General features: G+C 35.1%; 2 protein-coding genes across 7 annotated transcripts in view; one reads left to right on the top strand and one right to left on the bottom strand.

Annotated features, from left to right (window-relative positions):
* The window catches only part of LOC106788674 (twitchin), a 68,504-nt gene extending 50,208 nt beyond the window's left edge, over positions 1-18,296 (top strand). Inside the window, exons 67-103 of the mRNA XM_014752138.1 lie at positions 38-340; positions 565-1,023; positions 1,112-1,234; positions 1,322-2,209; positions 2,328-2,630; positions 2,723-3,604; positions 3,680-3,935; positions 4,057-4,382; positions 4,501-4,803; positions 4,923-5,307; positions 5,393-5,598; positions 5,747-6,207; positions 6,298-6,832; positions 6,924-7,118; positions 7,201-7,684; positions 7,754-8,009; positions 8,100-8,434; positions 8,518-8,633; positions 8,742-9,026; positions 9,143-9,282; positions 9,364-9,627; positions 9,725-10,341; positions 10,431-12,755; positions 12,847-12,980; positions 13,093-13,300; positions 13,415-13,567; positions 13,655-13,881; positions 13,969-14,259; positions 14,368-14,739; positions 14,898-14,954; positions 15,587-15,762; positions 15,836-15,944; positions 16,010-16,152; positions 16,263-16,419; positions 16,516-16,833; positions 16,939-17,052; positions 17,263-18,296. Coding sequence (XP_014607624.1) covers positions 38-340; positions 565-1,023; positions 1,112-1,234; positions 1,322-2,209; positions 2,328-2,630; positions 2,723-3,604; positions 3,680-3,935; positions 4,057-4,382; positions 4,501-4,803; positions 4,923-5,307; positions 5,393-5,598; positions 5,747-6,207; positions 6,298-6,832; positions 6,924-7,118; positions 7,201-7,684; positions 7,754-8,009; positions 8,100-8,434; positions 8,518-8,633; positions 8,742-9,026; positions 9,143-9,282; positions 9,364-9,627; positions 9,725-10,341; positions 10,431-12,755; positions 12,847-12,980; positions 13,093-13,300; positions 13,415-13,567; positions 13,655-13,881; positions 13,969-14,259; positions 14,368-14,739; positions 14,898-14,954; positions 15,587-15,762; positions 15,836-15,944; positions 16,010-16,152; positions 16,263-16,419; positions 16,516-16,833; positions 16,939-17,052; positions 17,263-17,465 — 13,109 coding nt within the window. The 3' untranslated portion in view covers positions 17,466-18,296. The remainder of the gene's footprint in view (positions 1-37; positions 341-564; positions 1,024-1,111; positions 1,235-1,321; positions 2,210-2,327; positions 2,631-2,722; positions 3,605-3,679; positions 3,936-4,056; positions 4,383-4,500; positions 4,804-4,922; positions 5,308-5,392; positions 5,599-5,746; positions 6,208-6,297; positions 6,833-6,923; positions 7,119-7,200; positions 7,685-7,753; positions 8,010-8,099; positions 8,435-8,517; positions 8,634-8,741; positions 9,027-9,142; positions 9,283-9,363; positions 9,628-9,724; positions 10,342-10,430; positions 12,756-12,846; positions 12,981-13,092; positions 13,301-13,414; positions 13,568-13,654; positions 13,882-13,968; positions 14,260-14,367; positions 14,740-14,897; positions 14,955-15,586; positions 15,763-15,835; positions 15,945-16,009; positions 16,153-16,262; positions 16,420-16,515; positions 16,834-16,938; positions 17,053-17,262) is intronic.
* A 57-nt stretch (positions 18,297-18,353) lies between these two features.
* Positions 18,354-21,433, bottom strand: LOC106788675. Of its 6 annotated transcripts, none has more exons than XM_014752141.1 (8): positions 21,055-21,433; positions 20,695-20,960; positions 19,801-20,217; positions 19,508-19,718; positions 19,313-19,421; positions 19,186-19,226; positions 18,820-19,032; positions 18,354-18,741 (listed from the first exon to the last, which is right to left on the bottom strand). In XM_014752141.1, the coding sequence occupies exons 2-8, from the start codon at positions 20,863-20,865 to the stop codon at positions 18,437-18,439; spliced, it is 1,467 nt and encodes a 488-aa protein (XP_014607627.1). In that variant the 5' UTR covers positions 20,866-20,960; positions 21,055-21,433; the 3' UTR covers positions 18,354-18,436. The 6 variants fall into 6 exon arrangements, with proteins under 6 accessions (XP_014607627.1, XP_014607625.1, XP_014607628.1 ...); XM_014752139.1 differs by having other exon boundaries at positions 18,355-18,741; positions 19,105-19,226; XM_014752142.1 differs by lacking the exon at positions 20,695-20,960 and having other exon boundaries at positions 18,356-18,741; positions 19,105-19,226; positions 19,801-20,234; positions 21,055-21,234.
* Between the last annotated feature and the right edge of the window lie 1,597 nt (positions 21,434-23,030).

The raw sequence follows: 23,030 nt of genomic DNA, 5'->3' as shown, positions 1-23,030 counted from the left end.
AATATATAAATAATTACAATTTGTATCTTTTTCGCAGCTGTACCAAGCCCACCAGGAGCACCAGAACCAGTCGATTGGTCCGCTAATCAAGTAGATCTTACTTGGAAAGAGCCGGTTAGTGATGGTGGTTCTCCAATCACTGGATATATTATTGAGAAAAAAGACAAGTATAGTACAATGTGGGAAAAAGCTTTGGAAATTGAAACACCAGTTACGCAAGCTCTCGTGCATGGTCTCATAGAGGGCAACGATTACCTCTTCCGTGTAATTGCTGTAAATAAAGCTGGTCAATCGGAACCGGGTGAAACCAGTAAAACATTTACGGCTAAACCTCGCTATTGTAAGTATATCAAATTGATGGCTATTTATATACATATATATTGTTAGATATAAAAATATTTATTTGCTAATGTAACGATGGCATTGATAGATCTCATGGCGCTTGTACATTCCACGCGCACCTAATCTGAAAATAAAACCGATTGCTTCTATATCGATTAGGATTTAAAATCAATTTGCCAAAAGACGGAGGGGTATTTATTAACGTTCGTTTCTCTTTTTCAGTGGCACCAAAGATCGACAGACGTAATTTACGTGACGTTACTCTCTCGGCGGGATCTCTGTTAAGATTTGATGCGAACGTGATCGGTGAACCTCCACCACACATCGAGTGGCGATACGGTGCGATCCCTCTGCACTCCGATAAAAAAGTACAAATCGACAATTCAGATTATAGTACGAAATTCAGCATCCGGCCAGTTTCACGTGACGACAGCGGTGATTATACTGTCACTGCTAGTAATTCGTCTGGAAGAGATTCCGTTACTGTTCAAGTAACAGTAACTGATAAACCTTCACCTCCGGAAGGACCATTACAAGTTACGGACGTCCACAAGGAAGGATGTAAGCTCAAATGGAAGAGGCCAAAAGACGATGGAGGTACGCCGATCGAATATTACCAGGTGGATAAAATGGATCCAGAAACAGGTTGTTGGATACCATGCGGTCGTTCCACCGAACCGAGTAAGTATACTCAAATTCCATCCTAAAATACCATATATTATATTTCAATATTTCATTGTAACATCTTCCAATAAATATCCATTTTTAGACTTGGAAGTAAGCGGTTTGACACCTGGTAAAGAATATTTATTCCGAGTGTCTGCAGTTAATTCCGAGGGAGAATCTAAACCGTTAGAAGCAGAACAAGCAATATTAGCTAAAAATCCATACGGTACGTAACACCCAATATTTTGAAATATCTTTATTATGCTGAATAATGGATCATCATTCGGCTTAAATCGTTTGTTTAAATTATTAGACGAGCCAGATAAGCCAGGAGATCTTCGTGCTACCGATTGGGATAAAGATCACGTAGATTTGGCATGGACACCACCGGCCAACGATGGTGGTTCACCTATCACCGGTTACATAATCGAAAAGAAAGACAAATACGGAGAATGGGAAAAAGCTGTGGAAGTACCAGCGGATAAAACTTCAGCAACGGTGCCAGATTTAATAGAAGGACAGCCTTACGAATTTCGAGTACGGGCAGTTAACAAAGCAGGTCCTGGGGAACCTTCGGATCCGACACCGACTATAATAGCAAAACCACGCAATCAACCACCTAAGATCGATCGTACCAATTTAATTGAAGTAAGAATAAAGGCAGGACAAAACTTTGGTTTTGATGTGAAAGTTACCGGTGAACCGACACCTACGACAAAATGGATGCTAGGAAGTAGGGAAGTAAGGCCAACCGATAGAGTAAAAGTCAAGCATATCGATTATAACACTAGCCTGCATGTCCGAATGGCGACCAGAGCCGAATCCGGCAAATATTGTGTAACCGCTGAAAATATTAACGGCAAAGATGAAGCATTCGTTAAAGTTACCGTATTGGATAAGCCTAGTCCTCCTCAAGGACCTCTTAGAGCCAGCGACGTACATGCAGAAGGATGCAAACTTACTTGGAAACCACCTGAAGATGATGGTGGTCAACCCATTGAAAAATACGTTGTTGAAAAGATGGACGAAGTTACTGGACGCTGGGTTCCAGCAGGTGAAACCGATGGACCAGAAACATCGGTAAACGTTGAAGGATTAACTCCTGGTCATAAATACAAGTTTAGAGTACGTGCTGTTAACAAGCAAGGCAAATCGGAACCCCTTGCCACATCCCAGAGCATCGAAGCTAAAAATCCATTTGGTATATATATATATATATATAAAACATTTTATAAATTAATTATTTATAAGATAAAATATACATATATCTCTTTTAAAAATTTGTTCCTGTATAATTTTGATTATTTTCTTGTATATAGATGAACCAGGTAAACCAGGCACGCCTACCGTTACCGATTATGATACTAACTTTGTCCAATTACAATGGTCACGACCAGACCACGATGGTGGATCTCCCATTACTGGTTATGTAATAGAAAAACGTGACAAATATAGTCCGACTTGGGAGAAATGCGCCGAGGTTGAAGGTGATGTAAATACCGGAAGAGTTGATGATCTTGTCGAAGGAACGCATTATGAATTCCGTGTCAGGGCTGTTAACAAAGCCGGTCCTGGCGAACCATCAGAGGCTTCTAAATCACACTTGGCACGACCCAAGAACCGTATGTATAGTTATATTATAATCATATGTATAGTTACTTAGTTATAGTATACAAAAAAAATAATGACATTCGATATATTGTATTACTTGCAGTTCCACCAAAGATCGATCGCAATTATATGTTAGATGTAAAAGTAAAAGCAGGTGGCTTTTACGACTTTGATGTTCCGGTTATTGGTGAACCACCACCAACAAAAGAATGGTCCCTTAAAGACAATGTGGTAATGGCGGATGACCGTATCAAAATTATAAATGAAGATTACAATACGAAAGTACGAGTAATGGAAGCAAGAAGATCAGATTCTGGTGTTTATACATTAACTGCTAAAAATATCAATGGTAAAGACACTGCAACGTTAAACGTAAATGTTCTCGATATACCATCCCCGCCTGAGGGACCATTGCTAATAAGTAATGTGACGAAGAATTCATGCACATTAAAATGGCGAGCACCAAAGGACGATGGTGGTTCAGAAATCCTTTACTACCAAGTAGAAAAAATGGATACGGAAAATATGCGTTGGGTACCAGTTGCAGAAGCAACGACTACGTCAGCTCGCGTAGATCATCTTATCGAAGGACACGATTATCAATTCCGTGTGCGTGCTGTGAACAAACAAGGAGAATCGTCACCGTTGACTGGATTAGACACTATTACAGCAAAGGATCCATTTGCTAGGCCCGATAAACCAGGCACACCTGTCGCTACGGATTGGGATAAGGATCACGTAGATCTCGAATGGGCACCACCTAAGAAAGATGGTGGATCTCCGATAACTGAATACATAATAGAGAAGAAACCTCGTTTTGGACAATGGGAAAAGGCCCTCGAGATTTCGGGTGACAAGACAAGTTGCAGAGTTCCAGATTTAATCGAAGGTCAAGAATATGAGTTCAGAGTGATCGCTGTTAATAAAGGTGGTCCTGGAGATCCATCCGATGCATCTGCACCTGTCATTGCTAAACCACGTTTCCGTAAGTATCGATAAATTGAAATTATTAATTATTTGTAGAATATTATACATAATACAATAATTCATTATATTACAGTTGCACCAAGCTTCGATCCGGCACTTTTACACGATTTGGTCGTACGTGCCGGACAAAAGATCAGTTACATTATTCCTATAGAAGCATCGCCTAAACCAAAAGCAACTTGGACATTGGATGGTAAACCTCTTGAACCTGATTTACGCCATGAAATGTTTACTACGCAAACAGAAACATCATTCGAAATTCCATTCTCCGTTCGTTCGGATAGTGGACGATATGCTATAACTTTGGAAAATGAATATGGCAAATTCAGGTAAAACTTGTCATTAGAATAATATTATATAAATAAATTTAAATAATATTGAAATTTCGAAAAGAAAAAACAAAAAAAGAAAACAATATAGATAATTAATATACATTTAAATATTTTTTAGTTCAAGTGCTAGAGTTACCGTATTAGATAAACCATCGCCACCAGAACCACCATTGGTAATTAGTAATATTACCAAAGATAGTTGTCACGTAGCGTGGGGTCATCCTCTTGATGACGGTGGTAGTCCCATCCTCCATTACGTTATTGAAAAGATGGATCTTTCCCGTGGAACTTGGTCGGACGCTGGAATGAGCATGGTTCTTAGCCATGATGTAGCTCGATTAACTCATCGTAAAGAATATCTTTTCCGAGTAAAAGCTGTTAACAACATTGGAGAATCCGAACCATTGGAGACTACAAAGAGTATCATTGCTAAGAATGAATTCGGTGAGTGTGTTTTTAAAAAAGATTTAAAAATATATTTCTTCTTTCTTTCATATTTTTGATCGATATGAAAGATTAAAATATGATACGAATAATTATTCTTATTTAACAATATTTCCAGATGAACCAGATGCTCCTGGTAGGCCATCAATAATGGATTGGGATAAAGATCATGTTGATCTTCAATGGCCGGCACCAGGCAACGATGGTGGTTCTCCTATTACGGGATATATCGTACAAAAGAAAGAAAAAGGCAGTCCTTACTGGGTCAATGCTGTTCATGTACCGGCTGGACAAACAAGTACAACTGTTCCAGATTTAACAGAAGGTCAAGAATATGAATTCCGTGTTATAGCGGTTAATGCAGCAGGACAATCAGAACCATCTGAACCAAGTGATCTTGTGACTGCTAAGCCACGATTCTGTAAGAATGCTTTTCTTATTTCACAATGTCTTTGCTACTTTATTTTATTCCAAGATGTTCTTAGTTTAAAATAAAATGCATTTAAGTACAAAGTTGCATAAATAAATATTCTATTTCAGTGGCACCAAAGATAAAGACACCTCTGCAAGATATCCGTGTTAAGGCTGGCTTAATTTTCCATGTGGATATCGACTTTGTCGGTGAACCAACGCCTGAAGTAACCTGGACCGTAGGAAGTAAAGAATTAGAAACCAATGAAAGAACTACCGTTACTTCTATCGGTTATCATACGATCGTACATACAGTTAATGCAAAAAGATCCGATTCCGGATCATATCATCTGTTATTAAAGAATAGTAGTGGAATTGACGAAGGTAGCTTCCAAGTAACTGTTTTGGATAGACCAGGTCCACCAGAAGGTCCTTTGAATTACGAAGAAATCACAAGTCAATCAGTTACTTTATCCTGGAAACCGCCAAAGGATAACGGTGGCAGTGAGATCACGTGAGTAATCAGTCAATCTCACTCTCTCTAGAAAGTGCAATGTTAATTATTTATAATATTTATAAACGAAATGTTCTTCTCGCAGTGGTTATGTAATCGAAAAACGTGATCTTACTCACGGTGGTGGTTGGGTACCAGCTGTAACACACGTCAATCCAAAATACAATCACGCAACTGTTCCAAGATTATTGGAAGGTACCACTTATGAGTTTCGTGTATCTGCGGAAAATCTTCAAGGCCGCTCTGAACCTTTGACCACGGATCGTTCGATAGTAGCGAAGAATCAATTCGGTAATTCATATTATAACTATTGCTAACGAGAACTTTTTCACTTGTATATGTATTTCATTGTATACTAGCAATGACTGATTTCCGGCTTTGACGGTAACATATATATAACGTAGATCTTAAATAATAATTTAATTGCTTTTTAAAATAGTTGCTCCTGGTCAACCTGGCAAACCCGAATGCGTCGATGCTGACAAAGACCATATTAAAATCAGATGGACTGCTCCAATCAGTAACGGTGGTTCTAAGATTATCGGTTATGACGTGGAACGTCGTGATCGTGCAACCGGCCGTTGGCTCAAAGTGAATAAGGAACCAGTAAGATACGCGGAGTATTACGATGATCACGTTACCGAAGGGCACCAATACGAATATCGCGTTACTGCAATAAATGCAGCTGGATCTGGTAAACCCAGCGATACATCAGCAGTCTTTATTGCAAAACCTATGAAGGAAAAACCGAAATTGTATTTGGATGCTCTCATTGGTCGCAAAATCAAAGTTCGTGCTGGAGAACCAATTAATATTAATATTCCATTATCTGGAGCACCTACTCCTACGGTAGAATGGTGTAAAAATGGAAAAACACTTACAGAAACTCTTCGAGCATCGGTAAGAATTTGAAAAAAAAAACATTCCTTTTGTTTTTTGACATATTAATAAAAGTAACACGCGAATAAATATTTAAATATATTATTTCAGACTGAAACTAAGAGCGATCGAACACAATTACTTGTTGATAAATCTATACGCGACGATAGCGGTACATATACGGTCACTGCATCAAATGAACACGGTAAAGATTCGGCTGACATCGAAGTTACAGTTGTTGATAAGCCTGGACCACCTCAGGGACCACTTCAATACACGGGAACAACACAAGAATCAGTTTCACTATCCTGGAACAAACCTCTGGATGATGGTGGATCTGATATAACTAATTACATTGTCGAAGTGGCAGACTTTGGTTCTGATAATTGGCGCCAAGTGCCTGGATATGTTCCAAGAACCAGTTTTATGGCTAAAGGTCTCACAGAAGGAAGACGATACGTCTTTAGAGTACGAGCTGAAAATATGTACGGAGTTTCGGAACCACTCGATGGTAAACCGGTTGTTGCAAAGAGTCCATTCGATCCACCAGATGCTCCAAGTCAACCACAAATTCTAGGATACACGCCCAACAGTTGTAGCCTTACATGGACTCCACCTGTTAACACAGGTGGCAAACCAATCACAGGTAAAGTAATCGCATTACAAGGAATAGATTATTCTAAACATATTTATATATTTTGTTACACTTTTCACTTCTTCTTATCCAAAAATCGTAGGTTACTATATCGAGAGACGTGAGCGTGGTGGTGAATGGCTTAAGGTTAATAATTATCCAACACCAAATACCACTTTCACGGTGCAAGATCTTCACGAAGGATCTAGATACGAATTTAGAGTAACAGCTGTGAACGAAGCTGGACCTGGCAAACCTAGTAAACCTACAGAGCCTATTACAGCTGGACATCAACGAAGTAAGTTAACTATTCCTTCTTGAACAACTGCATCTGCCTTTATATTATAACTATATGAAATAATATCAAAATATTTGTGTAGTGCGACCTGACGCTCCAGAACCACCGAAAGCCGACAGAATTACAAAGGATTCGGTAACCTTAAGTTGGCGTCCTCCACGTAGCGACGGTGGTGCTAAAATCAGAGGTTACAATATCCAGAAAAAAGCTAGAGGAGAGGAAGAATGGACTGACGCCAATGGTGCTCTTATACCTACAAATATATATACCGTGCCGAAACTTACGGAGGGTGAAGAATATCTCTTCAGGGTAATCGCTGTGAACGATGTTGGTAACAGCGATCCTAGCAAACCAAGTAGTCCAATCGTTATTGAAGAACAACCTAATAAACCAGTTATGGATCTTGGTGGTGTCAGAGACATTACCGTTCGTGCTGGTGAAGATTTTTGTATTCATGTACCTTACATTGGTTTCCCCAAACCAACTGCTACGTGGTTTGCTAACGACGTTGTTAAAGATGAAACGGATTCACGCGTACATCAACAATTGGCTGACGATTATGCAAGGTAAATATTTTCGATTATATTTAACTATACAAATTGTCATATCTTTTAATTATTCATTGTTTTTTACAGTCTTGTGGTGAAAAATTCGAAACGTTCAGACGGAGGACAATACAGGCTTCAATTACGTAACTCATCCGGCTTTGATACAGCAACGATAAATGTTAAAGTTTTAGACAGACCAAATCCACCCGAAAATCTGCGTGCAGATGAATTTGGCGGAGATGCTCTTACACTCTTCTGGAATCCACCTAAAGACAACGGTGGTGCTGATATCACCAATTATGTCGTTGAGAAAAGAGAACCACGTGCAGCTACATGGTCAAAGGTATGACTACAAAAATATCTAATTATTTTTAATATATAAGTTGCAATAAAAAAGATATAAATTTAATATCAATTATCAATTGTTCTATAGGTCAGTAGTTATATCACTACACCATTTGTACGTGTACGCAATTTGACCGTTGGTCAAGTCTACGAATTCCGTGTGATGGCTGAAAATCAATATGGAACATCAGATCCTGTAACAACAATTGATCCAATCAAAGCCAGGCATCCATTTGATCCACCAGGTCCACCTGGAACACCACGTGGAGTCGAAACTACCGAAGACAGCATTACTATTACGTGGACTAAGCCTCGTCACGATGGTGGTTCGCCTATTACTGGATACGTCATTGAAAAACGTCTTTTGAGTGAAGATAAATGGGTCAAAGCAACTCCGGCATTAGTACATGAAACAACCTATAAGTGAATATCAAAGATAAAATGTTTTAGAAGACTTCGTTAATTAATACAAACATATTTAATCTATTTCTGATATTTCTTAACAGGGTTACTGGGTTGATTGAAAATCATGATTATGAATTCCGTGTGGCAGCAGAAAATGCAGCTGGTCGTGGTGCATGGAGCTCAAGTTCGGATGTAATTCGTGCTAGTGCTCCAGCATGTAAGTATTATTATAATTAATATAATGAATATAATGACTTTTATACACACACACACACACACACACACATGATTAAATTATAATAATATACGAATTAAAATGATTCAGTCCCACCAAAGATTACCAGTGATCTAAGTATTCGCGATATGACTGTTATCGCTGGAGAACCATTTACTATCACAGTACCATTCACGGCTAATCCAAAGCCTAGACCAAGTTGGTCTATTAACGGTGAAGAAGTTCTCACTGGGGATAGAATTAAATTCGAGACAACGGATATTGCATCACAATTCATTAACAAAAAAGCAAAACGATCAGATACTGGAACATACACTATTTATCTTACCAATACCGTTGGCACGGATTCGGCTTCATGCAAAGTTCTTGTAGTCGGTAAATATATATTTCCTCTTGGCATAATTCATTTAAAAAAAATAAAAGTATATTATCTTGATTATATAAAATTCATATTATAATGAATAAATAATATGTATTTGTTATATCTTTAGATAAACCATCGCCACCTCAAGGTCCATTAGACATATCTGATATTACACCTGAAACTTGTACGCTTTCATGGAAACCTCCGTTCGATGACGGTGGTTCACCAGTTACAAATTATGTCGTCGAAAAACTAGATCCTGCCGGCGTAAGTTATTATTTGTAATCCTTTATGCAATATTGTATAACCGGAGAAATAGAATAATAATTGAATTTGATATTATTACAGTTCTGGGTAAAGCTTAGCAGTTTCGCTAGAAATACTCATTACGATGTAATCGGTTTGGAACCAAATCGCATGTACAATTTCCGTGTACGAGCAGAAAATCAATATGGTGTGTCTGAACCATTACAAGCGGATGAACCAATAACAGCTAAATTCCCCTTCACCGTTCCGGATTCACCTGGACAACCACGTGTAATAGATTGGGATACTACGAGTGCTACATTAGTCTGGTCAAGGCCAATGTCTGATGGAGGCTCGCGTATACAGGTAATTTTGAAAGAGAAGGCTAATTCAACGAAATTTTTCCGATAAATATAAAATCATGTTAAATAATTTGCATATCTATCTTCATATCATTATCCAGGGTTACAAAATCGAATTCCGCGATCCAGCAGATGATATGACATGGCGAGTAGCCAACGATTATCTTGTTAAAGATACAACTTATATCTGCTATAGTTTGGCCAGTGGTCACGAATATGAATTTAGAATTCGAGCAAAGAATGCAGCTGGCTTTAGCAAACCGAGTCCACCGTCGGCACCATTTAAAATAAAGAGCAAATTCAATGTTCCTTCTCCACCTGGTACACCGCGAGTAACTAAAGTTGGTAAGAACTACGTTGATCTCAAATGGGAAGCGCCTGTTTCCGATGGTGGTAGCCGTATAACTGGCTACGTCGTTGAGAAACGTGAAGTCGGAAGTGCAATCTGGATTAAATGTAATGAGTATAATGTCACGGATACCGAATATACGGTACTTCATCTTATCGAACGAGGAGACTATGAATTTAGAATATTTGCGGTTAACGCGGCCGGAAGATCGGAACCTAGCTCGTGCACTACACCAGTCAAGATTTGCGAAGTTGAAGGTGGCGAGAAACCAGAATTTGTTAGGAATTTGCCTATAAGCCAAATAGTTCCACTTGGCAAAACGCATGTATTCGAATGTGAAGCCACTGGAAAACCATTACCAACTGCCAGGTTAGTATAATATATACATATGTTATATATTGCTGAAAAATGATTACTGTCTGTAACGTGGAAACTTTTTCAATACTATTTTATTACAGGTGGTTGAGAAATGGTCGCGAGATCACACTAGGTGGACGTTTCAGAGCAGAAACTATAGACGGAATTTATAGACTCGTCATATCTGGAGTAATGGAAGCTGACGACGGTGATTACAGTTGTCAAATATCAAATCCACTTGGTCTGGCAACGACGACTTCTCGTCTCAAGATTGGTACTCCACCGCGTATCGAGCGTATGCCAGATGACTTGTATTTACCGGAAGGTGACAATACTAAGATCAAGATCTACTACAGCGGTGATCAACCGATGGACGTTACTTTGAAAAAGGATGGTCGCAAGATCGTTGAAACATCGCATATCAAATACACCGTGTTTGACGAATATCTTATTATCTTTATCAAAGATATCGAGAAAGATGATGCCGGTGTATACGAATTATCTATATCTAATGATAGTGGTGACGTGAGTGCTTCCTTTACCGTTTATATTACTGGTCTACCTGGTCCACCAACCGGTCCACTCAACGTCACCGATATCAACAAGCACACGTGTACTCTATCCTGGCATCCACCTAAATATGATGGAGGTCTTCGTATAACTCATTACATGATAGAACGAAAAGACATCACGCATACCCACTGGATTATTGTCGCATCCTACTGTAAAGACACTACATGCTACGTACAAGGTCTTACGGAGGGTCAAGAGTACCTCTTCCGAGTAATGGCAGTTAACGAAAATGGCATGGGTCCACCTTTGGAAGGCACTAATCCTATAAAAGCCAAGGCACCGTTCGATCCACCTGGACCACCTGGTACACCAAAAGTCATCGAAGTGGGCGGAGATTTCGTCAATCTTTCATGGGAGAAACCAGAAACCGATGGTGGTTCCAAGATACAAGGTTATTGGATCGACAAGCGCGAAGTCGGTAGTCAAACTTGGCAACGCGTTAACGTTGTTATTTGCTTACCAACTCAGATAAATATTAGCAATCTTATCGAGGGAAGACAATATGAGTTCCGCGTTTTCGCTCAAAACGAAGCTGGTCTTAGTACAGAATCTAAAGCTTCGACGTCAGTTAAAATCGTTGATCCTCAAGCCGCCAAAGCACCAGAAATTATTTCACCTTTGCACAAAGTTAATTGCGTTCAGAATCACAATGCTCACTTCCAATGCACCATTACTGGAACTCCCAAGCCCAATATCACGTGGTTCAAGGGAGCTCGAGAAATTGTTGGCGGTAGCCGTTACCAAATTTATTCGGAAGGTGACGTACACAATCTTATAATATATGATGTGTTCGGTGAAGACGCGGACGAATATTTCTGTCGCGCGGTCAATAAATGTGGCGCAAAATCTACGAAGGGTGAACTCTTCATAAAGACGCCACCTAAACTCAACGTACCACCTAGATTTAGGGACACCGCATTCTTCGATAAGGGCGTCAATGTTGTTATTAAAATACCTTTTACTGGTTATCCTAAACCAAAGATCACTTGGATAAGAGAGGGAGAAGTAATCGAATCAGGAGGACATTACTCGGTCGAGGTGAAAGAAAGACATGCCGTATTAACTATCAGAGACGGTAGTAGATTAGATTCTGGACCTTACCGCATTACAGCGGAGAACGATTTAGGCCAGGATTCCGCGATCATAAAAATACAGATAAGCGATCGTCCTGATCCACCACGATTCCCACAAATCGATAACATCGGTCACGATTCCTTGGCACTTTCGTGGAAACCACCGGTCTGGGATGGTGGTAGTAATATCACTAATTATTTGGTAGAAAAACGCGAACATCCGATGACTAGTTGGATCAGAGTTGGAAATACTAGATTCTGTACAATGGCAGTTACTGCTCTCAGTCCTGGACATCAATATGATTTCCGTGTTTGCGCTGAAAATATCTACGGTAGATCTGATCCAAGCGAAGTAACGCCGCTTATCACAACTAAGGGTACCATTAAGAGAGAATTCAAGAAGAAGGAATACGAAGTGGATGAGACTGGCAAAAAGATCCGTGGTCGCAGTGACGAAAAAGTTCGTGATTACGATCAATTTGTCTTTGACATTTATAGCAAATATGTGCCACAACCAGTTGAAATCAAGCATACCTCCGTTTACGATAAATATGATATTCTTGAAGAAATTGGTACCGGTGCATTTGGCGTTGTTCATCGGTGTCGTGAAAGATCTACCGGCAATATTTTTGCTGCTAAATTCATTCCAGTTTCTCACGTTATGGAGAAGGAATTAATTAGAAAAGAGATAGATATAATGAATCAATTACACCATCCTAAATTGATTAACCTTCATGATGCTTTTGAAGATGATGACGAAATGGTTCTAATCTTTGAATTGTAAGGCGATCAATTATCTTTCAAGTTGATTTTTAAAAATAATAATCTTATTGATCCTTTATCATGCTTTCTGATAATTTTGATTTTTTAGCTTGTCCGGTGGCGAATTGTTTGAAAGAATTACTGCTGAAGGATATACCATGTCCGAGGCTGAGGTCATTAATTATATGCGCCAAATCTGCGAGGGTGTTAAACACATGCACGAGAAGAACATCATACACCTTGGTTTGTTTAATAGAAAATATAGAAAAATATATTCAAATTAAATTTGCATTGCACAACAAATGAAAAAATACTAATAGGAAAAAGTGAAAATAATGAAAACGTTATTTTGCAGATATCAAGCCAGAAAATATCATGTGTCAAACACGCACTAGCACGAACGTCAAATTGATCGATTTTGGCTTAGCTACTAGACTGGATCCCAATGAAGTCGTAAAAATCAGTACAGGTACAGCAGAATTCGCAGCTCCTGAAATTGTGGAACGTGAACCAGTCGGTTTCTACACGGATATGTGGGCTTGTGGTGTATTGGCATACGTCCTGTGAGTAGATCACTTGAATATAATATTTATAACATTTAATTCTCTCTGTTAATTATAATTTCAAATAATGAAATATTTCTTTTATGTATAATTACATTTATTCTAATTGAAAAGTCTGAGTGGTCTCTCGCCGTTTGCCGGTGACAATGACATCGAGACACTGAAGAACGTAAAAGCCTGCGATTGGGACTTTGACGAAGAAGCGTTCCGGGATGTCTCTGAAGAAGGCAAAGACTTCATCAGGCGATTACTCGTTAAAAATAAAGAGTGGGTGCAATTCACGTTAAAGCCTAATAAAATAATTAGTAAATAGTCAAGTAAAAATTTGTTCAATCATTAATATTATTTTTGTAGAAAGCGCATGACCGCTCACGAATGCCTTCTTCATCCATGGTTAACTGGTGATCATAGTGATCGTACCAATGTTATATCTAGTAGCCGATACCTTAGCTTCAGAGACAAATTACGTGCCAAATATGATAACTGGGATAAATATGTTCTACCCATCGGCCGGCTAGCTGAATACTCGTCGCTTAGAAAATTATTAATAGAAAAATACAAAATCTATGACTCTTCCTTTGGTAAATTAATTTGATTGTCTCGTTGTTAATATAAATTCTGAATATTTATATATAATTATAAATCAATGCATGCATTTTATTTTCTAGATCGTCGACAAGCTGCACCTAGATTTGTCATCAAACCTACAAGCGCATTTGCATACGAAGGACAAAGTGTTAAATTCACTTGTCGAGTAATTGCCATTGCTGCTCCCGTTTTAACGTGGTTCCACAATAATCAAGAACTTCGACAATCTGTTAAGTTCATGAAACGTTATCATGGTGACGACTATACTTTCATTATTAACAGAGTTAAATTAGAAGACAGAGGAGAATATGTAATACGCGCTGAAAATCATTACGGTTATAGAGAAGAAGTTGTCTTCCTTAACGTACAACGTAAGTAGCGTGTTTGACCAAATTTGGATCAAGCTGCTATATTTCTATTAGAACATACTAGTGGCAATTAGTTGTTGATTGATTATTAATCATACGATAAATTTGCAGCACTGCCTGTACAAATTCCAAAATACAGACCAGAATTGCATCCGGTGCGCAGACGAGAACCACTTGGTTATAATGTATGGATGGAAACTATCGAATCAGCTCCAAACTTTACCTTCTTATTGAGGCCACGCGTGATTCAAGTCAGACAAACGTGCAAGCTACTTTGTTGTCTTGCTGGAAATCCACCACCAACTGTCAAATGGTACAGAGATAGAGAAGAATTATCTAAACACCATTATTCGATGACACACGCAGACGGTGTCGTCACTATGGAAATTATAGATTGTAAACCAGAAGACAGTGGCAAGTATCGCTGCGTTGCAACAAACATTCATGGCAAGGATGAGACAAGTTGTGTCGTTATTGTAGAAGGTAAGCCTGGAAACAGAGAAATAAGAGAAATACAATGGTAAATATAGGTGACAATTAATGATGAAACTGCAATCGAAGTAACAGTACTTCGCCACATGAATCGATAGATCGTTAAATTATATGTTTAATACACAATATGATTAAATATTTATTTGTAGGAACTGGAGAAACAGAGGAGCAATGTAAATTAGCACACGACCTTCTACATTCCGGAGGTAGAGCCGCTTGAGCGTGACTTCCCTTATTTTTTATCCCCTTTGATCCTTTACTATCTATGGAGTGACAAATGAGAAATTGCTGATAACGCTAAAGCAGTGTGAATAAGAAATCATACACTTTACGATTAATGATTTTGTTGCATGTATTTTGTTTTCATTGGAGAAATTCTTCAGCTATTTTTCATTTGTCACTCTGTGTATGTTTTGAAGAATTGAAAGATATAATTGCATCATAAAAATAATATATGTTATACATACATATATATAGTGCAGTCTCATTTCAAACGAATTAAATTTAAACTATATGAATAGCATAATATTTGCTAATGAAAACTATAAATTAGGTTCTAGAATGTGTTACTACATTTTCTAGTACAACGTTGATTAAACTTACTGCTAATCTAGAGACATTGTCAATAGATGCCTTCCAATTCTATAGCAGCCATTCGTTTACCTCATGATTCTATTCAGTTTGATTTTATTTGTAGACGCTACAAAATAAGCAAAATTCCCGCAAATATGTTCTATAGTAAATGCATACAAAAATGCGTGTAGAGCATGCTGAAAAAGTATATTGATTTCAATTATAATAAAATCTACGAGTCCTAATATCAAATAATTATCTTTAGATCGAAGGTTTATCGAACAACCACTGAAACCTGCACCACCGCCTATTGTGACTGTTCACAAATCTAGTGGTTATAGTGGCTATAGTTCTACTACCACACAAGGATATTCAAGTTCATCACACAATTATAGTAGTTCAACTACCAAACAGAATTCCTCGAGTTTCTCATCTTATAAAGTAAGCTTATTAAAATGCAAAATAAAATAATCAGACAAATAAACATATACATCACTATTAATGTAATTTGTAGGCTACAACCGAGTCTTCGTCAGATAAACGTAGTGTTAAGAAATATGGAAGTAAATTAGATGCTACAGGTAGCCCATCTCGGTCTAGAAGCACTACTAAAGAACTTGCTTGTAAGTATCCTAGAGATTGTAAAATGATAATTTTGGAAAGTAACATGTAATTCATATTTGTGTAGATCCATCAGATGATTCTATGAGACCACCAGAATTCACTAAAAAATTAAATGATCTTACAATTAATGACGGAGAACAGCTGGAACTTACTGTCAAAGTTGATGGTGATCCAGAACCGCAAATAACTTGGCTGAAAAATGGCAAAGTTAGTATAAATAACTTCTTTATGCAGTATAATTATTATAAACGATATACGCGAATACGATATAATATTATTATGTTATTATGAATAATATTTCAAATTCAATTTTATAGACTGTAAACTCCTCCGAGGTAGTTGATTTAAAATACAAAGCTGGTACTGCAACTCTTACTATTAATGAAGTATTCCCTGAAGACGAAGGAGAGTACAGTTGCAAGGCGACAAATAGTCTTGGAACATCTACAACGTCTTGCAAATTGACTGTGAAACGTGAGTAAACTGTATCACCTAACTTTGAATAATACCAAGAACGAATATTCATCAATGTAAAGAAATATTTTTATTTAATTCCTATTTTGTTTTTAGCGATGGAAAATGCGGCAGCTAAGAAAAAGAGTGATGACAAGCCACCCAAAATTGTAGATCATCTAACAAGCATGTTTGTGAAGGATGGAGAGGCTGTGACCCTCAGTTGTCGAATTATTGGTGCAAAGAAATTTGATGTGGTGTGGCTTCATAATAATAAAGAAATCAAGCCTAGCAAAGACTTCCAGTATACAAGTGAGGCTAATATTTACAAATTAAACATTGCTGAAATCTTCCCAGAAGATTCTGGCACATACACGTGTGAAGCATTCAATGATGCAGGAGAAAGTTTCTCGTCGTGTACATTGAATGTCCTCGGTAAGAAATCTCTTTAAGTTTCTTTTTTAAATCTATACTAATATACTCTCTTATGTTGTGTGTGTAATATTTTTGTGTAATATATAATATTTACTTGCTGTATAGTTCCCAACGAGGAACCCAAGAGCCCGGTCTTCACAACATTCCCACAATCAGCAACTGTGAGCGAAGGTGAAACAGTTACTTTCACATGCAAGACTGAAACTGCGCCCTTGAAAGGTAAGAAAAAATATCTTTATAAAATATCACTATTTTTTTTCAAATTCATTCTTAGAATATAAAAAAAAAAGTTATTTATTATTTTATATCATGGTGTAAAAGAGACATGAAAAATGATTAGAGGAAGTATGAACTTATATAAATATTTGTGTAAGATTATATCTATATTCTAAATTAATATGAAATAATATGATTATTTTATTTTAACAGTAACTTGGTTAAAGGATGGTAAGGCGCTCCCTGAAACCAGCAGCAAATACTCTTTCAGTTCAGACGGTGACAAATCGTTTGAACTAGGTATTAAGGCATGTACGGCTAGTGACGTGGGACAATACATAGCACGTGCAATTGGCAAGAAAGGCGAAACAAATGCAGCCTTTGCTCTAAACGTCACTAATCCCGGCGATCTCTAAACTCAAAATTATTACTTTTACAGCAATTTATATTATGGTCTTTTTTAGAAATCAGTTTTAATATACATCTACAACTTGCAATTCGGAATGCTTTCTGAATAAACATGAATCTTTTTAATTGATTATAATCTATACGAGAATATACGCAATATGGAGACAAAAAATGCCATATATGTATACGGAAGAAATATAAAACAATTCTGTAATACAGCAGAACTTTGGCTATCTGAATAATTGAGATATATGGATCTTCAGATAATAGATAATTCAGTTTACAAAAAGGAGAAGGATTAAAATAATCGAAGTTCTACTGTATGCGAAACATCACGTTTAAAATATTTAGCTTGCAAACAAATCATATTGTCAGAATCACGATACAGTCGCTATTCGTTATACGTAAATTATTAAAAAAAAAAAACACATTATATTTTTTTTTTCTGTGTGCTTGCCATATCGCATAAATCTTGTCATTTAAAGGTAAACCAATAAACGTGTCAAGCATCACGGATAGCACGCGCAACCTATACGCTAATATGAGCTTCGCTGTACACACGATTTAGCATATTTTAAGTACACAATGGTGCGTAGAGGCAGTCTAACATCAATGTGCCAAAAAAAGTTATTAATTCCGATAAAATAGCCAGCATCCTTCATTCATCTTAACAACAAAAACATTTTATCGGAATGCATGAACTTGTAACGGCATTGCCAAAGCGTACTACTTTATTCCACATAATTGAACGCACTGTCGTGTTATACTTGTTTGAAGACTGCTTCTATTACAAAATTTATGATAAATAAAAAACTTATGATTAAAAAATATAATTAAAATTTATTTTTATTTGTGAGTATTTCTAATAATACTTTCTATCTTTTGATATTCCTTAATAATGAATATTATTTTATCTAAGGTAAACTTAACATTGGTGTTTAAATATAAATTATAATAAAAAAGTATATTATAAATTACCTCATGTAGATATACAATGCAATGTACTTGGATTAATTGTACAAAAACTTCCTACCCTAGGAGTTAAAGTTAGTCCCAGTGAATCATTTTTTATTTCATCATCTCTTTGTAAATATGAATAATTACATGATTCGCACACTTTGGATAATATCGACAAAACACCTATGTCAGGAATAAATTCTTCTTCTAATAGATATTCATCACTCATAGTATGTACCATTGTATGATCCTTGTACAATTGTAAGCAATCATCACATATTTTTTCTTGTACATTACTAATTTTATGCAAAACTATTTCATTATTATCTACAAGTATTATTTCATATTAGTAACTAATTTTGATTTTCGTATATGTATATTATAATCTCTAATTTCTTTACTTACTGATTATAAATATTACTATTCCATAAACTATAAGAGATGAACGATATCTTGGAGGCATAATAATATTATTTAAGGTAACAATCTTCCATGATTCAAGTTCAGAATCGAATATGTTAAGAGATGTTTGCAACAAAAGTAATTTTTTATTCACGAAAGTATGAGGAGGAACTTCGGTAAACCATTCAGGTATATTTGTAGTTCGTTTCCATTGGCCTGCAAATATCTATTTGATACATTGTGAAACATGATATATATCCTATTTTTAAACATAATAACTTAATTAACCTGTATATATGTTCAACATTATAACTTTCAGTACTTTTACACGATGACGTGATACACCACCTGCCACAATTAAATTATTACCTATAAATCCGAGGACCATATGTCTTCTTGGGTAAGGAAGTCTAAAAATATATATATTAGAAAGTAAATGGTGATTTTATTATGAAATGACATTATGAATGAAGTTTAGAATATGATCCTTCATCACCTTGCAAAGTAATACCATTTTTTAGCTATAAGACAATATCGCCAAATGGTTTCATTAAATTGACCTGTTCCTAAACCGAATTCTCCACCAGCAAGATATATACTAAATCCTGAAGAAAAATAAGATTAATTCTATTCAATATATTTAAACTAATATTTCTTAGTTAATTTTTTATCATTTTTGTAATGCAAGTACCTCTGCCAGTAATTTGCTGACCAACTAAATCCCTTCCACAAACTTTTAAATACTTTAGTTCTACTAATTTAGAAAATTGGTTATCATTCCAACAACAAATATATTCTTTTTTATAACCATAATTTTCTATTTCGTATCCAATTACATATTGCACCCATTCAATTCTTCTTGTCCCAGCAATATTTATTTGGATATTATTAATTGTAGAATCCTAAACAAATTCATTAAATGACAAATATTTATTTTATAGAGTTTATCAATGGAAGCTACGCAGAGGTAAATAATTAATTTACCTTATTATTATTTGTCCATTCCTGCAATACATAATGCAAGTATTTCTGTGTTGACCTAATGTTATTATTTTGAATTAACTCTTTGAAATTGTTAATAGATAGTTCGATTAAAACATTAATGGGTAAATCCATAAAACGATCCAAGCATACAGACAAACAGATATCGCTCAATGGTTGTACAGCCAAATCTTTTGCCAATAACCAGATATCAATGACATTATTTGACTTTAACCAATACAGTACGATAATATCGGTTATATCATTTATTAAATTATCAACCAAGAAAAGTACAGCTAATTCTAATAAATTCAAAAGATCTTTAATGTTTTCCGTTTTATATTTCAACATTGAAGATTTAACAAAATAGCTACATTCCATTGATATCTCTGTATCATCTTGAATCCATTCGATGAAATTCTGAGGAACAAAATAATCTTAGCGAGTAAACAATGAGTAAATAAATTATTAATTAAGTCGCTCACAGAAACCAATGTAGTTAAGTCCACTCTCTTTATATTTCCTGATTTATGTAAATTTTAATTTAAAAAACTAATATTTTCAGTTATTAAAGGATTGACTCATAGCTTCGTTTTTTTTATCTTTTTTAGCTGCGAAAAGATGAATGTTCTAAAGTTTTTAAAATAATGCCATTGTCTCAATAAATACTTACACTTTTATTAACACATCCTGTGCATAGCTTGTTTCATTACAGCGCCTACTCTTTTAAACAAGATTTTCTATACTTTACTGATCAAATTAAGGAAACAAAAATTTGTTAAATCTATTATATATACAGAACATTAATTTTCTCAATTTTTATTTTACCATAGACTTAACAATATTGGTTAGTGAGTAACTCAATTAAGTATCATATGCAAAAAGCTACATATTAACCTGGAAGGTGAATAGATCAATATTATAATTAATAATATGTTCTTTTTTTGGCGTATTGTAAAAATGTGGAGAAAAAAGGCATTCGAAATAATGACTTTTATTAATAAGTTTTGTTTTATCGACTTCGAAGCGATTATCTTGAAGAACTAACGTAATTATTTCATATTCCATTGTATCAAACAATAATATGTATGTATAATGTACAAAATGATTGAAAAACTTTTGAAATAGGAAATCGTCTCACTGAATTTGCACTTTGTGGAGAACTGTTCAATATTTAATATATAAATAAATATTTATATGAGGTAAATTGTTAATATGTATATAAAGAATATGTAATGATCGCAATTATAACTTTACCGTTCTCGATAAGAAATCATTTTTACGAGATTTTGACAATGACGAAATTATCCTGTTCGAAGGTTAATCACTTCACAATATAAACAATTCATTTCTTATAATATCACATACACATATTTATTTAAATTACAACAAGTTCTCCGTATAATATACTTTTTTATAATCTGATTTATGAACCTAGACTAATTAATAATTTAAATGTTATACAACTATTAAAAAAACTTCCTAGATTAATAGTAATAACTTATTTTAAAATGATATTTTATCGTTATTTAATTATCACCCACGAAAAGGACAATAATAAAGCGTCAAAATATTCAATTAAATTTTAAATTAACTAACTATAAAATTTCAATGAATAAATAACAATCTCACAGTAAATGCAAAGAATGCACAAGTGCATAGAAGCTAAAAAATTCCCTTTTTTATCTAACCAGATTCATTTTAGTTACTACCGAGACCACCAGAGAGCGATAGTAGGTACTTAACGCGATGACAATACTATCAAAGAATACAGTATTCTTTGATAGTATATGTATATTCTTTAATATTATATATGGTATAGTTCTATTGTAATAAAATGTTAAATAAATATATTAAATTTTTAGTGTATAAACGTGCCTTCAGAAATGAGTCTATAAAATAATTTAAAAATGCAACAATTTTAACGATGATTACCTGTAACAAGAAAAAAACTATATTAATCATACAATTAATAATCCAATCCTAAAATACAAGTCGCCAAATTAGCACAGATGCACTATTAAATATAATTTCCTATTTATTTTTATCAAATCTTTATTTTAGGTTGCATAAAATTAAATTAAAACGCGTGATTTGATTATTACAATATATTATAATTCAGAAATAAAAAAGCTACAAATATTACAATACAAAAAAAAAGAATAAAATCTATTTTAATTATTGTGAAATACTTTTATACCGCGTTCTTTTTTTAAAAAAAAGGTATATTCAAGAACTGTAAAGATACAATGAATGAATCGAATGCAATCTCTTTTATAAATCGCAACTTAAATTTCAACAATTTTTCACTACTCCCTGGTATCTGTAAATACATAAAAGTTATTAAAAAACATTATAAAGTAATTAGTTTCTGTATATTAAATAGAAAAAGGAACCAAGGAGAGAAGGGAATAAGAATATTATATTAATTAGGGATTTCAAAGAAACTAATTACAATTATAATGTTTATGGTAAGCGGTCTTTGGCTAGATTTTACTTGCAATGGAATGTATAACATATAAAATATGTTAAACATTATACTGAAAGTAAAATACCATTGCCCAGGTCTAACCACGAGGAGGTAACCGCTTCTGAAGACCCGGGATGTGCATCCTGAAGATGTCCACATCCGAATTAAATTGAAACCAAAGAAAATGATAACACCGAGAACGATTTTAAATGAGCCCCACTCTTAAGCCCCACTCTTAAGCCCCACCCTAAGAGTTTAATTCGAAAAATCCTTACAGTTAATTACTATCGAAATTGAAGAGAAAAGTTTGAAAACTAAATGAGAAAATGAAAACGAGGAGTGCATCTGAAAAAAATTCAAGTTACATCAATGATTTTATTGAAAACTAATACACTTTAGTATAATTTCAATATATGCACATACGGCAATTATAAGTTAGGAATATTTTATAATTATTAATTTTCAATCTGCCTTAAATATAGTATAATAAAAATAAATGTACATAATTTATGGTGCATATCTGTAAAAAATAGAAATGAAAGTGCATTAAAAATAACTATCCTACATATGTGATGCTATCTGAAAAACCGTAAACGGATTTGAAATATTCATACACACACACACACACATTAACTTATAGAAATAATTATTTTCTGCTATCGTTAAAAATAACTCTGTTCATTAATGGTCATCTTTTAATCCACTTCTCCTTCCACTTGGACAGAATGTTTATATGAAACCATAAACTGATTAGGAATATTCA

The sequence above is a fragment of the Polistes canadensis genome, unplaced genomic scaffold, assembly GCF_001313835.1.
Source record: "Polistes canadensis isolate GaletaPanama2010 unplaced genomic scaffold, ASM131383v1 scaffold_148, whole genome shotgun sequence".
In the NCBI taxonomy this organism is placed as follows: Eukaryota; Metazoa; Arthropoda; class Insecta; order Hymenoptera; family Vespidae; genus Polistes; species Polistes canadensis.
The sequence above is the reverse complement of the archived record's forward strand: the minus strand, read 5'-3'. Positions and strand labels throughout refer to the sequence as shown.

Excerpts from the sequence above, each read along its gene's own strand:
- LOC106788675 (XM_014752139.1), bottom strand. The coding sequence starts at position 20,865 with ATGGAATATGAAATAATTACGTTAGTTCTTCAAGATAATCGCTTCGAA. Across the intron at positions 19,719-19,800 it reads AATGGACAAATAATAATAAG|GATTCTACAATTAATAATAT; the intron begins GTAAATTAATTA and ends GAATTTGTTTAG. Across the intron at positions 19,422-19,507 it reads TCAGCAAATTACTGGCAGAG|GATTTAGTATATATCTTGCT; the intron begins GTACTTGCATTA and ends ATTTTTCTTCAG.